Consider the following 13317-nt stretch of genomic DNA (forward strand, 5'->3'; position numbering starts at 1 on the left):
GCTGGAAGTATTCAGTTAATCAAGCCACAACAGAGAGAAATGTTTCAGATTGCCTTTTTCAAAACTGTGAAAAGTTAAAAGTGACCAATTCAAAGCAAGTGGAACAATAAGGTTTGGGGAAAGATAAGATAAAGGAGAGTCCATGGAAGAGATGAAATGGTAAAAGAGATGACACTGAAAGACATCTCAAGTTCGGAACTCAATGCTTCCAAAATGGTTTGTTGTATTTGTCTCTCAGTTTAAGAAGTTGCTTTGTGCATCCAGCAAGATATCGATGAAGAGCCTGCACTTGTAGGAAATGAGTGATGATTGAAACTCAATTAAAGCAATAGTTGACTTATCTTCCAGTCACATGACATCTTTACATCCTGCACTTTTAAAAAAGAGGCAGAAGATGTTAAGAAGATAAAATCCTTTATTAAAATCTGTTACAGAGACAATTAAACAAAATCCAGCATATGGAAAATAAAAAAAAGTTGATATTAAACTAATAAGAAAATGCGCAGCATCGAGTGCAACTTTAGTTAAAATTGTATTTCATTCCTCACTGAATCAATGTGAGTCACAATGCAGCTTGTCAAACATGAGGAACAGTTTAAATTAAAGAATCAGAATTGGAAGAAATCTTTTCCCTTCCTGACAGTTTTGTACCTCAAGATTCAGCATATTGGGTTTGAACACTCACAAGAAAGGAATTTTCAGCAACCTTTGTTTAATTCATTATTTCATTTCATTTTCAAGAATAGTTTGCAGTATAAACTTACTTTCTCTGTCAAATTCAGTGGTTAATGGTGTTGTAACAAAAATATTTTTGGGGAAACCTGCAACCTGTCAACTCAGACATTATAGGGTTTCCAACTGATCATGAATTTCAGCGAGCTTGCTGGGATATCTAACTCTTTACATTAACCACAAGATACACAACATCTGAAACAACAATAGGCTATCAATGATACGGGCAGAAAGTGTGGTCTTTCTGTAATGATTAAGAGAAGATTAAAATTGACAATAATTAGCCTAGATGTGCAATCTGGAACCCCAACAGCTCGTAACTAACATACAACCAAGACAATTACTCATTCCGAAAGGCAACATGTTCAAGGACTGAAATTCAGCATCATATTTGTAAAGTACTTTGGTAAGGGGCATCACTGAACAGTACAAACTGCAAGTTACACTCCACAAGAGATAGAATGAATCCCATGGAATTCACTTATTGACCTTCACTACATCAAGGCCTTATAAGATGGCAACTGATTGTGCCAAAGATTGTGCATAATGGTGAATGACAAGCTCAGCAGATCTATTCACACCAAGAAATGGTACAATATGCAAAGGCATCTTTAATTAGTTCCTCAAACATTCACATTCAGTAAGGGGTTAGAGACAAAGTAACGCTTCCTCTACATTGTCCCCATCAAACCCTCCAGAGAAAGTACAGCACAGGGTTAGAGACAGAGTAAAGCTCCTAAGTTGCAATTGATGTCAACTATTAGTACAGTATTTCACTTCTCAACGAACAAGTTCAGAACACGAGTGAACTTTTAACTAAAATTCAAAATATTGAAAACTCTGTTTAAAACGTTCTGCTGCTGCCTGCTAACTTATCTGATTATTTATGTGTTTTAATAGGAGACCCATTACCAAGGATTGACCTCAAACAACTTCTCTGTCATTTTACCAACAAGTGAACATGGGGTTTAAGTGATCACATTGAGCGGAATTATCAAATTGCTTTATCAAAGTTTTAATGTTGAAAAATGTAGCTCTCGGTTATCAGGATTAGGTTGACTTTATTTAGTTCTGAAAATGTTGCATTGTTGCTTCAGGATACATTTAGTCATCCTGTTCCTGGTGTATCAAACACAGCTGTAAAACCTTAAAACATCGTGCTGTTGGAAATACATTGGTGGCTGTCTCGGGGTTTGTTCCAATGTTGGTTCTCTTATCACTATAAGAGTAGTTTTGGGTGATTTCCCAGGTAAGTGTGATTTGTTGTATAACTGAACTTGAGGATTTTGGTAATATAAAAGGAAATCTAAAAAACATTTTCCAGCAATTGTCCCTCACTATCCTGACAACTTTTCCAATGATTCAATTTAGTCTAAGTTGACTTTCAGGTTTTCCCTTTGTTCTGCTCTATGAACCATAGGGCTCAGTTTTTAACTCTTCCTTTCTTGCGATTTCTTGTCGATTTCCTGGTTGAAAAGTTTGAAGAGATTGTGTTGTTATTGTCTGCAGTCAGTGCAGTTTCAGTGTCAGTATGTGCCACTTGCCCTCTGCTGCACTTTGCTGCTTTTTTGCTGTGATGTTCAGGTTCACAGGCACTTAACATTAATTTACTTTGTGTTTGACTTTCATCTGTTCTGAAGCAGCTTTGAGCTTTTTCTTGACTGTACAGCAAATCTGATTGATGGGGGCAATGTACAAAATTGAGTGACATGCCTGTTGATCTGGCTATCCCTCCCAAATCAGGTTGCAATTTCTCTCCCTTTGCCCTCTGAACTGGTGCCCACTGTTTTCTACAGCTGTTGATTTCTGTATTATCTGTTGACAAGTCTCCAAAAGGATCTTCACACAAGCCAGGAATCTGACATCCCCATTCCACTACACCCTTTTTCGGATTTTCTAAACTTGATTTGCAGACATCAATTTGTGGCCCTAATTTCCAACTGTTGGGCTCTTTAAGTCTAGAATATTCTGCAGCTGCTTCAGGCATCGAATCAGCGGTGAATCCTTTCCTGAGCCATGCTGCTTTATGCTGAGAATAGTTTATATCTGCACTACCTTCTCCCTCTATACCTACACTGACTCTCTCTTTCCTCATTCTTTCCCAATCAGCAGCAGCCGATGTCACATCTGCTTCATCAAAACTCACTTCCCGAACTGCTTCTTGTTTCTTAAATGAATCACGACGTTCTGACCAATTTAGCTTTTTCATCATGACTACATCTCGGTCTGTCTCATGTCGTTCTGCTGTCTGCTCTCTTGGTCTCTGAGTTCTTGTATGAACATGGTATACATTCTCTCCTGAGCACTGCCTGCCACCTAACCCTTGGTTCTCATCCATCTCAGCTACACTTTGACATTCTTTCTGTAAAACTTCATTTCTTCCTTCACACGCAGATCTTTCTGCTTGTTTTACTGAGCCACACTGTTTCTTATCTGTAAGATGTGCAGCTGACAGTTTGTCTGCTGATTGCACACATTTCAGTAATGGTGATTGTGGGAAATCCCCAGTGCGAGTTCGAGTTGAACTTCTAACAGTGGTTGGAGGTGACAGCATCCTGCAGGGATATGACTGGATATTTTTTGAATAGCATGATAAAGGTGAAGGAGAACGGTGTGGCGAGGACACTTGAGGTGTTGGTGATGGCGTGCATGCCAGAGGGGAGGGTGGAATGCTGTTGATAGATTTACGATGTCCAGTTTTATAACGCTGGTGATTAGATTTGGGAGTCAGTCCATGGAGGGTGCAAGGTCTGATATTCCCAGCTGGTGAGCTTGGAGCACTAGATCCAGGGGAGATGTTCTGAGGTGAATTAGTCCCTAAAAGAAAGAGAGAAATTTTCGTTAAAGACCTTCACAAAAGTCTTTCTATGACTGCTCTTTAAACTTAAAGTTGTAATAGCAACTCTATCTCAACATTTGTCAAGCGAGCTCAGTAAGAACTTTTAGCTATTTACAACTCAGGATAGAAAACAAAAAAATGATCATGCATTTAATTGTAAAAGCAATCTAGAGTCATTGAGATGTACAGCACAGAAACAGACCCTTCAGTCCAACTCGTCCATGCCGACCAGATATCCCAACCCAATCTAGTCCCACCTGCCAGCACCCGGTCCATATCCCTCCAAACCCTTCCTATTCATATACCCCTCCAAAAGCCTCTTAAATGTTGCAATTGTACCAGCCTCCACCACTTCCTCTGGCAGCTCATTCCACACATGCACCACCCTCTGTGTGAAAACGTTACCCCTTAGGTCTCTTTTATATCTTTCCCCTCTCACCCTAAACCTATGCCCTCTAGTTCTGGACTCCCCCCACCCCAGGGAAAAGACTTTGCCTATTTATCCGATCCATGGCCCTCATGATTTTGTAAACCTCTATAAGGTCACCCCTCAGCCTCCAATGCTCCAAGGAAAACAGCCCTAGCCTATTCAACCTCTCCCTACAGCTCAAATCCTCCAACCCTGGCAACATCCTTATAAAGGAGAAAGTGAGGACTGCAGATGCTGGAGATCAGAGCTGAAAATGTGTTGCTGGAAAAGCGCAGCAGGTCAGGCAGCATCCAAGGAACAGGAGAATCAACGTTTCGGGCATAAGCCCTTCTTCAGGAATGAGGAAAGTGTGCCCAGCAGGCTAAGATAAAAGATAGGGAGGAGGGACTTTGGGGAGGGGCGTTGGAAATGCGATAGGTGGAAGGAGGTCAAGGTGTGGGTGATAGGCCGGAGTGGGGTGGGGACGGAGAGGTCAAGAAGAAGATTGCAGGTTAGGAAGGCGGTGCTGAGTTCGAGGGATTTGACTGAGACAAGGTGGGGGGAGGGGAAATGAGGAAACTGGAGAAATCTGAGTTCATCCCTTGTGGTTGGAGGGTTCCTAGGCGGAAGATGAGGCGCTCTTCCTCCAACCGTCGTGTTGCTATGGTCTGGTGATGGAGGAGTCCAAGGACCTGCATGTCCTTAGTGGAGTGGGAGGGGGAGTTGAAGTGTTGAGCCACGGGGTGGTTGGGTTGGTTGGTCCGGGTGTCCTAGAGGTGTTCTCTGAACCGTTCCGCAAGTAGGCGGCCTGTCTCCCCAATATAGAGGAGGCCACATCGGGTGCAGCGGATGCAATAGATGGTGTATGTGGAGGTGCAGGTGAATTTGTGGCGGATATGGAAGTATCCATTGGGGCCTTGGAGGGAAGTAAGGGGTGAGGTGTGGGCGCAAGTTTTGCATTTCTTGCGGTTGCAGGGGAAGGTGCCGGGAATGGAGGTTGGGTTGGTGGGGGGTGTGGACCTGATGAGGGAGTCACGGAGGGAATGGTCTTTTCGGAATGCTGATAGGGGAGGGAGGGAAATATATCCCTGGTGGTGGGGTCCGTTTGGAGGTAGCGGAAATGACGGTGGATGTTGCGCTGTACATGGAGATTGGTGGGGTGGTAGGTGAGGACCAGTGGGGTTCTGTCCTGGTGGCGGTTGGAGGGGCGGCGCTCAAGGGCGGAGGAGCGGGAAGTGGAAGAGATGCGGTGGAGGGCATCGTCGACCACGTCTGGGGGGAAATTGCGGTCCTTGAAGAAGGAGGCCATCTGGGTTGTACGGATTTGGAACTGGTCCTCCTGGGAGCAGATGCGGCGGAGACGAAGGAATTGGGAATATGGGATGGCGTTTTTACAGGGGGCAGGGTGGGAGGAGGTGTAGTCTAGGTAGCTGTGGGAGTCGGTCGGTTTCCACCACCAGGGATATATTTCCCTACCCTCCCCTATCAGCATTCCGAAAAGACCACTCCCTCCGTGACTCCCTCGTCAGGTCCACACCCCCCACCAACCCAACCTCCACTCCCGGTACCTTCCCCTGCAACCGCAAGAAATGCAAAACTTGCGCCCACACCTCCCCCCTGACTTCCCTCCAAGGCCCCAAGGGACACTTCCATATCCGCCACAAATTCACCTGCACCTCCACACACATCATCTATTGCATCCACTGCACCCGATGTGGCCTCCTCTATATTGGGGAGACAGGCTGCCTACTTGCGGAACGGTTCAGGGAACACCTCTGGGACACCCGGACTAACCAACCCAACCACACCGTGGCTCAACACTTCAACTCCCCCTCCCACTCCACAAGGACATGCAGGTCCTTGGACTCCTCCATCGCCAGACCATAGCAACACGACGGTTGGAGGAAGAGTGCCTCATCTTCCGCCTCGGAACCCTCCAACCACACGGGATGAACTCAGATTTCTCCAGTTTCCTCATTTCCCCTCCCCCCACCTTGTCTCAGTCAAATCCCTCGAACTCAGCACCGCCTTCTTAACCTGCAATCTTCTTCCTGACCTCTCCGCCCCACCCCACTCCGGCCTATCACCCTCACCTTGACCTCCTTCCACCTATCGCATTTCCAACGCCCCTCCCCCAAGTCCCTCCTCCCTACCTTTTATCTTAGCCTGCTGGGCACACTTTCCTCATTCCTGAAGGACGGCCTATGCCCGAAACGTCGATTCTCCTGTGCTTTGGATGCTGCCTGACCTGCTGCGCTTTTCCAGCAACACATTTTCAGCAACATCCTTATAAAGCTGTTTTCTCCACAATCCAACATGAAACAAGTACAGGAGCTTGTGGAATGATTAGATGTCACCTGAATGGAGCTCAGAACCAGAATTTGGGCAGGGAGTTGCTGGTCCTGGTGACAGACTGTGAGTTGGTGACCCTGGAAGACTTTCTTTGGGTGGGAGATTCAGCTGCAAGCCAGATGAGAAGCTTTTGCTCGTGCGTATCGTTGGTGCCTGCTTGGAAATCTTCTTGAAGTGGGACCTCTTTCTGGTAACAGTAAAAGTAAAATTTGGTTAATTTACTTTCCTCAAGTGCAAGGGGAAAACTGACACACCAGCTCATTCCTGGACATTCACTACACACATTGGAAGATTGGTGATTTCAAGAATATCTCTGATGCTGGGTCAAGTTGTCTTTACTGTTTCCAGAATGCATCGTTAAAACGCAACTTTATAGTTTAGCAAAATATCAGGTTTAAAACAGCAAAGTGTGTAACATAAGAGTCATAGCATCATACAACACAGAAACAGACCCTTCGGTCCAACCAGTCCATGCCAAACATAATCCCAAACTAAACTAGTCCCACTTGCCTGCTCCAGGCCCATAACCCTCCAAACCATTCCTGTTCATGTATCCATCCAAGTGTCATTAAACATTTCAAAGTTTGTGAGAAGATTTGTAGCTCGGGTGCTCGTTGCTGTGGTTCTGTTCGCTGAGCTGGAAGTTTTTGTTGCAAACGTTTCGTCCCCTGTCTAGGTGACATCCTCAGTGCTTGGGAGCCTCCTGTGAAGCGCTTCTGTGGTGTTTCCTCCGGCATTTATAGTGGCCTGTCCCTGCCGCTTCCGGTTGTCAGTTTCAGCTGTCCGCTGTAGTGGCCGGTATATTGGGTCCAGGTCGATGTGTTTGTTGATGGAGTTTGTGGATGAGTGCCATGCTTCTAGGAATTCCCTGGCTGTTCTTTGTTTGACTTGCCCTATAATGGTAGTGTTGTCCCAGTCGAATTCATGTTGCTTGTCGTCTGCGTGTGTGGCTACTAGGGATAGCTGGTCATGTTGTTTCGTGGCTAGTTGGTGTTCATGGATGCGGATCGTTAGCTGTCTTCCTGTTTGTCCTATGTAGTGTTTTGTGCAGTCCTTGCATGGGATTTTGTACACTACATTAGTTTTGCTCATGCTGGGTATCGGGTCCTTCGTTCTGGTGAGTTGTTGTCTGAGTATGGCGGTTGGTTTGTGTGCTGTTATAAGTCCTAGTGGTCGCAGTAGTCTGGCTGTCAGTTCAGAGATGTTCTTGATGTATGGTAGTGTGGCTCGTCCTTTGGGCTGTGGCATGTCCTCGTTCCATTGTCTTTCCCTTAGGCATCTGTTGATGAAATTGCGAGGATATCCGTTTTTGGCTAATACCCTGTATAGGTGTTAGACAATAGACAATAGGTGCAGGAGTAGGCCATTCAGCCCTTCGAACCTGCACCGCCATTCAATATAATCATGGCTGATCATTCCTAATCAGTATCCTGTTCCTGCCTTATCTCCATAACCGTTGATTCCACTATCTTTGAGAGCTCTATCCAACTCCTTCTTAAATGAATCCAGAGAGTGGGCCTCCACTGCCCTCTGTGGCAGAGCATTCCACACAGCCACCACTCTCTGGGTGAAGAAGTTTCTCCTGAGCTCTGTCCTAAATGGTCTACCCCGTATTTTTAAGCTGTGTTCCTCTTCGTCATTTTGCAGTTCTGGTGTACTGCAGCATGTTGTGGCCCTTTTGAATAGTGTCTTGATGCAACTTCGTTTGTGTGTATTGGGGTGGTTTCTTTCGTAGTTCAGGACTTGGTCTGTGTGTGTGGCTTTCCTGTGTACCTTTGTGGTCATTAAACATTGTAATTGTGCCCACATCCACCACTTCCACACGTGAACTACCCTCTGTGTAAAACATTTGCCTCTCATGTCTTGTTTAAATCTCTCTCCTCTCACCTTAAAATCCTGATGATTTTGATATCCCTCCATAAAACATTTCAGCAATTTCATTCACACTATCCATATTTTATACTTGGTTTTGAGGACACATTGTCAGGCAGAACTTAATCCACCATCAATGCTTTGAGTACATATTTCATATAGCAATGCTCCATCAACACCACCTTAGAAAAGTCAGCAATTCACTTCTAAAGAAAATTACCACTGTCCGGAAGCCTCAGGCTCAGGGTAACAGCAGTTACACTGAGCACAGAGATGGACAAGACCAGCAATGTCTCGAGAACACTATCACTGTCAAGTTCTTTCATTGTCGCTGAATCTAAGGATCCTAACAGAAGCAGCTGCAGAGATAATGGATGCACTGGTTGCAATTTTCTAAAAATCCTTGAATTCAGGAGAAGTACCAGACGATTGGAAAACTGTAAATGTGACTCCCCTTTTCAAAAATAGAGGGAGGCAGAAAGCAGGTAACCATTGGCCAATTAACCTAATGTCTATTGTTGGAAAAATGTTAGAATCAATTATTAAGGAAGTAATAACATAACACATAGAAAATCACAATGTAATCAAGCACAGTCAGCATGGCGTCATGACAGGCAAATCATGTCTGATTAGGTTATTAGAATTTTTTTGAGGAAATCTCAACCAGAATGGATAGAGAGGAACCAGTATATGTGTTGTCTTTGGCTTCCAGAAGGCGTTCAACAAGGTACCTCACAAAAGATTAAGTCATGGTGTTGGAGGTAGGACATTAGCATGGATAGAAAATTGGCTAATGGGCAGGCAACAGCAAGTCAGAATAAAGTTGGTAATCCATGATTAGTGGGTTCCAGAGGAATCAGGGCTGGGACTGCAATTTTTACAATGTATATTAATGACATGGAGGAAAGAATATACTGTAGCCAAATTTGCAGACGACACATAATTAGGTATAAAGGCAGGTGGTAAAGGGGATACAAACAAAGAGATATCAATAGGTTTAGTAAGTGAGCAAAATGTTGGCAAATGGAGTATAATGAGAAAATGTGAAGTTTTTCATTTTGCAAGGGAGAACAAAAGAACAGAATATTATTTAAATTGAGACAAACTGCAGAAAGCTGTAAGACAAAGGGACTTTGGGGAACTTGTGCATAAAATACAGAAAGCTAGCACACAGGGGTGGCAGGTAATCAGGAAGGCTAATGGAATGCTGGCCCTTTTTTCATGGGGGTTGAAGTATAAGGGCTGGGAAGCCTTACTGCAATTATATAAAGTACTGGTTAGACCATTAGACCATTATGTAAGAATCTTAAAAAAACACATTATCAAAATGGTGAGGGATTACAAAGCTTTAAGATGCAGAGGCATCTGGATGTCTTACTGGGATTGAATACAAACACTGGGAGGCTCTGCTTCACTTTACAGAACTCTGGCACAATTACCTCTGGAATACTAATAAATTACAAGATCATCTGGGTATTACTCTTCTTTATTTAAAGAAGTTAAAAATCACACAACACCAGGTTATAGTCCAACGGGTTTATTTGGAAGCACAAGCTTTCAGAGCACTGCTCCTTCATCAGGTGGGTGTCTTTAATGAAGGATTAAAGCCTTTGACAAAGTCCTTCATGGCAGACTGTACAGAAGGTGAGGACACATGGTATCAAAGATGAGCTGAATTTCACATTGGGCCCAAGGTCCCGTACTTCCCCCGGGAGCCTGTGCCCCACAACCTGAGCCACCTCCAGAATTTTAGTTTTGTCCCTTTCAGAGATGTGTCAAAGTGGGCCCTGTATACACCATCCACCTCTTCTCCCTCCTCCACCAGCCGGACACGCCTTGGCGTGCCCATTTGCCACCGGGCGGTGGGGATCCCCAGTGGAGGGCTCTCTACACGGGAGTCCTCCCCCTTTCTCTCGGGGATCTGGAGTGGAGGGTGCTGCACGCAGCAGTCCCCTGCAACCGCAGGTTGCGGTGGTTCATGGACTCCCAGCCCAACTGCTTGTTCTGTGGTGCTGTGGAGTCCGTGGACCACGTGTATATTGGGTGTGGGCGTCTGCACTCCCTTTTTGATTTTCTTAAAGACCTGCTCCTCTGTTTTTGGTTGCACTTCAGACCCACGCTCCCGATCTTTGGGCACCCGGTGCAGAGGAGGGTGGGAGGGAGGCTCAGAAGACCTCCTCGTGGGTCTGCTCCTGTGCCTGGCCAAACTGGCCATAATCAGGTCCAGGCAGTGGGCCGTGGAGGGGGTCGTTATGGCCAATGGCCTGCCCCTCTTCCGCGGATATGTCAGAGCCCGGGTGTCCTTGGAGAAGGAGCATGTGGTGTTCACCAACACCCTCAAGATTTTCAGGGAAAGGTAGGCACCGCAGGGAGTGGAGTGCATTATTTCCCCGTCCAACTCTATTGTGATTTAATCCCTGCCCTCCCCTTCACTGTTTGATCACACAGCATTGCCCTTTGATGTGAAGGGAACTGCTTGTCACTGGGCACTCGGGTGTTTCCTTTCTTCCTGGTGGTGGAAACTGAATAAAGATTCATGCACCTTGTGTCTCTCACACTTGCACACACACAACATGGGTGCTGGGGAAAAATAAGCACTGCCACAGTTAGGCGGCAGTGTGGACGTTTTGAACGAAAAAAAAAAGATAAATATAAACAGGAGTGCCTCGGTTTAGGAGCCTGACTGTGCTGACTGGGCCACAATCAGTGTGTTACTGCTGCTGTTGGTTTCTGCTGTTTTTTTTCGAGGTGGGGGTGGGGGGAGCGGAACCTGATCCCTGAGAAAAAAAAAATCAAAGGATGAGCTGACAAGATGGATACAGAACTGGCTCAGTCATAGGAGTCAGAGCATAGTGGTGGAAGGATGCTTTCGGAATGGAGGTCTGTGGCAAGTGGTACGATACAGGGATCAGTGCTGGAACCTCTGCTGTTTGTGATCTACAGAAATGATTTGAAGGAAAATGTAGCTGGTTTAATTACTAAGTTTGCAGATGATGTAAAGTTTGGTGGAGTTGCAGATAGTGAGGAGGATTGTCAGAGGAAAAAGCAGGATATATATCAGTTGGAGGCATGGGTAGAAAGAATGACTGATGAGAGTTTAATCTGGACAAATGTGAGGTGATGCATTTTGGAACGTCAGTTACAGATGGAAATTATACAGTGAATGGCAGAACCCTTAGGAGTATTGATATGCAGAGAGATCAGCGTGTACAGGTCCACAAATAATTGAAGGTAGCAGCACAGGTAGATATGGTACTAAAAATGGCCTATGACATGTTTGCTTTCATTGGAAGGGACATTGAGTATAAGGATAGACAAGTTATGCTGCAGCTTTATGTTGCAGCTCTATAAAACTTTGATTAGATCGCACTTGGAATACTGTGTCCAGTTCTGGTTGCCCTATTATAAGAAAGATGTGGATGCTTTGGAGAGGGTTCAGAGGAGGTTCACCAGGATACTGCCTGGACTGGAGGGCTTATCTTATGAGGAGAGGTTGACTGAGCTCGGACTTTTCTCATTGGAGAGAAGGAGGAGAAGAGGGGACCTAAATGAGGTATACAAGATAATGAGAGGCATAGATAGAATTGATAGCCAGAGACTATTTCCCAGGGCAGAAATGACTAACACGAAGGGTCATAGTTTTAAGCTGGTTGGAGGAAAGTATAGAGGGGATATCAGAGGCGGGTTCTTTACACAGAGAGTTGTGAGAGCATGGAATGCGTTGCCAGCAGCAGTTGTGGAGGCAGGGTCACTGGGGACATTTAAGAGACTCCTGGACATGCATATGGTCACAGAAGTTTGAGGGTGCATATATGAGGATCAGTGGTCGGCACAACATCGTGGGCTGAAGGGCCTGTTCTGTGCTGTACTGTTCTATGTTCTATGTTCTATGTTTATAGAACTTCAGTTGGGTCACACTTGGAATATTGTGTATGGTTCTGGTCACCACACTACTAGAAGGATGTGGATGCTTTGGAGAGGGCACAGAAAAGGTTTACCAGGATGTTACCTAGTCTGGGGGATTTTAGCTATGAAGAAAGGTTGGATAGGCTGGGTTTTTTTCACTCAGAAGGTTAGGTTGAGGTGTGACCTACTGGAACCTTATAAGGTAATGAATGACATGGATAGAGTGGAAAGTATGAGGCTTTTTTCCTCGATTTGGAGGGATCAATTACTAGGGAACACAGAGGAGAGGGGGAGTTTAACTGACATGTGTAAGACGACTTTTTCACACAAAGGGTGGTGAGTGCCTGCGATGTGTTGCCAGAGGAGGTAGTGGAAGTAAACATAATAGCAGCTTTCAAGAAGCACCTGGACAAATACACGAATAGGAAGGAAATAGAGGGATATGGATCCTGTAAGTGAAGATAGTTTTAGTATGGAAGGGCAAATGTGTCAGCGCAGGCTTGGAGGGCTGAAGGGCCTGTTCCTGTGCTGTATTGTTCTTTGATGTAAATGCAATGGAAACAATTCAGAGAGGGTTTACTAAATTAGCTTTTCCAGCAATTTCAGTTTATATTTCTGATTTCCAGTATTTTCAGTTCTTCCAGTTTTTGTTTTTACTAAATTAATACCTGGAGTGGATGGGCTATCTCATGATGAAAGTTTGGACAGGCTGGGCCTGAATCCACCAGAGTTTAAGAGAGGACAGAATGGATATGGAAAGAATGTTTCCTCTTATGGGACAATCTAGAACTTGAGACCAGTATTTAAATTTCAGGGGTCACCCATTTAAGACAGAGATGAGGGGAAATGTTTTCTCAGTTCTCGAGTCTTTGGAATTCTCATACAGCCCCACAGCATGGAAACAGGCTCTACAGCCCAAACTGGTCCATGCTGACCAAAATGTCCATCCATATTAACTCCATTTCCCTGCACTTGGCCCATATCCTTCTAAGGGGAGAAAGTGAGGTCTACAGATGCTGGAGATCAGAGCTGAAAATGTGTTGCTGGAACAGCGCAGCAGGTCAGGCAGCATCCAGGGAACAGGAGAATCGACGTTTCGGGCATAAGCCTGAAGAAGGGCTTATGCCCGAAACGTCGATTCTCCTGTTCCCTGGATGCTGCCTGACCTGCTGCGCGGTTCCAGCAACACATTTTCAACCCCATATCC

General features: G+C 45.2%; 1 protein-coding gene across 6 annotated transcripts in view; it reads right to left on the reverse strand.

Annotated features, from left to right (window-relative positions):
* Positions 1-397: 397 nt before the first annotated feature.
* LOC122565068 (microtubule-associated serine/threonine-protein kinase 3-like) overlaps positions 398-13317 on the reverse strand; it is a 334201-nt gene continuing 321281 nt past the window's right edge. For all 6 annotated transcript variants that reach the window (XM_087975852.1, XM_087975853.1, XM_087975855.1 and 3 more), the window contains 2 exons: positions 6338-6519; positions 398-3549 (listed from right to left, as the gene is read on the reverse strand). In XM_087975852.1, the coding sequence (XP_087831978.1) occupies positions 2156-3549; positions 6338-6519 (1576 nt within the window). In that variant the 3' untranslated portion in view covers positions 398-2155. The remainder of the gene's footprint in view (positions 3550-6337; positions 6520-13317) is intronic.

Source organism: Chiloscyllium plagiosum, unplaced genomic scaffold, assembly GCF_037043375.1.
Source record: "Chiloscyllium plagiosum isolate Xiang-an unplaced genomic scaffold, Cpla_swu_hap1 HiC_scaffold_28, whole genome shotgun sequence".
Lineage (NCBI taxonomy): Eukaryota > Metazoa > Chordata > Chondrichthyes > Orectolobiformes > Hemiscylliidae > Chiloscyllium > Chiloscyllium plagiosum.